Source organism: Anneissia japonica, unplaced genomic scaffold (assembly GCF_011630105.1).
Source record: "Anneissia japonica isolate Jap-2015-1 unplaced genomic scaffold, ASM1163010v1 scaffold1231_len1163931_cov198, whole genome shotgun sequence".
Lineage (NCBI taxonomy): Eukaryota > Metazoa > Echinodermata > Crinoidea > Comatulida > Comatulidae > Anneissia > Anneissia japonica.
In genome coordinates, this window is record NW_022728604.1 from 36,643 (window position 1) to 37,673 (window position 1,031).

Here is a 1,031-nt window from a genome sequence, read left to right on the forward strand (position 1 = left end):
TTTAAGTTTAGGTTTTCCTTTATTGCTATGTAAATAAATACAGTATATTGTAGATAAATTTATTTTTCGAAGGTTGAAAAACAGAGTGAATATGTTAAATTTTATAGTTTTGCAAAATTGCCAAAAGGAAGGCTTTAATAATAGGCCTATCCTATAGGCTAGTTCCAATTTTTATTTTATTCGAAAATCAAATAACTTACTTGAACCTACTACACAAAGTAAGCAATATATTTCTACCCCGATAGAATACTTAACTTTGGCTTTCATTTTCTTTTAACTTTACTAATTGGTTTATCTGTTCGGTCTATCGAATTCGATCAAGTTTACTACCAAGAATTTTGGGTCTTGCCGAGGCAAAACACATATAGGCCTACACTTGCGATGTTTAAAAAGTCATTGAAGCTATCTTGTCGGCGGGCACAATTGTTCTTTAGAACACGTTCTGACAATGAAATGCTTCAACTGTCGAATCCCTTCATTACTTTTTGCCGATGTTGCTATAAGCGGAATAGTTCCATGCTCAACGAGCCTAAGATCAGCTTCAGCGTAAGTTATCTCTTTGTTAGATTCCAAATCTATTTTTGAGTAAACTGCAACGATTTTGGCATCTTCTGATTTCAGCACATCAACTTCGGTCTCCCGTTTCTGAAGAATTTCTTCGAACGATCTGGCGCTGTCGCACGAGAATACGAGAATGATTAAGTCGGCTGTTTTTATGTAGGTATTCATCATATAATCCGAACTACCAGATGTGTCAATAATCTCTATCTGAAAGTTCTTCTTGTGCAGGAAATTGAGGTGGTAGATATCCTCTACTGTTGGTTTATACTCCTCGTCATATACTTTATTTACCAGCCGGTTGATAATGGCGCTTTTTCCAACGCCTGCGCTTCCTATAATTACAATTCGTCTGCGCACAATTTCACTTCCAGGCTGGTTGGTAGAACTCATAGCCAATCTGTTGCCCATAATTACTTCAATGCCTGATGCAGACTACAACTGTTAAGCGTCTTGTGAACGTTGATTGCTGT

At 36.8% G+C, this 1,031-nt stretch overlaps 1 protein-coding gene across 1 annotated transcript; it reads right to left on the bottom strand.

The window, feature by feature from the left end:
- Nucleotides 1–1,031, bottom strand: LOC117114408 (ras-related protein Rap-2b-like). The gene has a single exon (XM_033258081.1). The coding sequence runs from the start codon at nucleotides 967–969 to the stop codon at nucleotides 403–405; it is 567 nt and encodes a 188-aa protein (XP_033113972.1). The 5' UTR covers nucleotides 970–1,031; the 3' UTR covers nucleotides 1–402.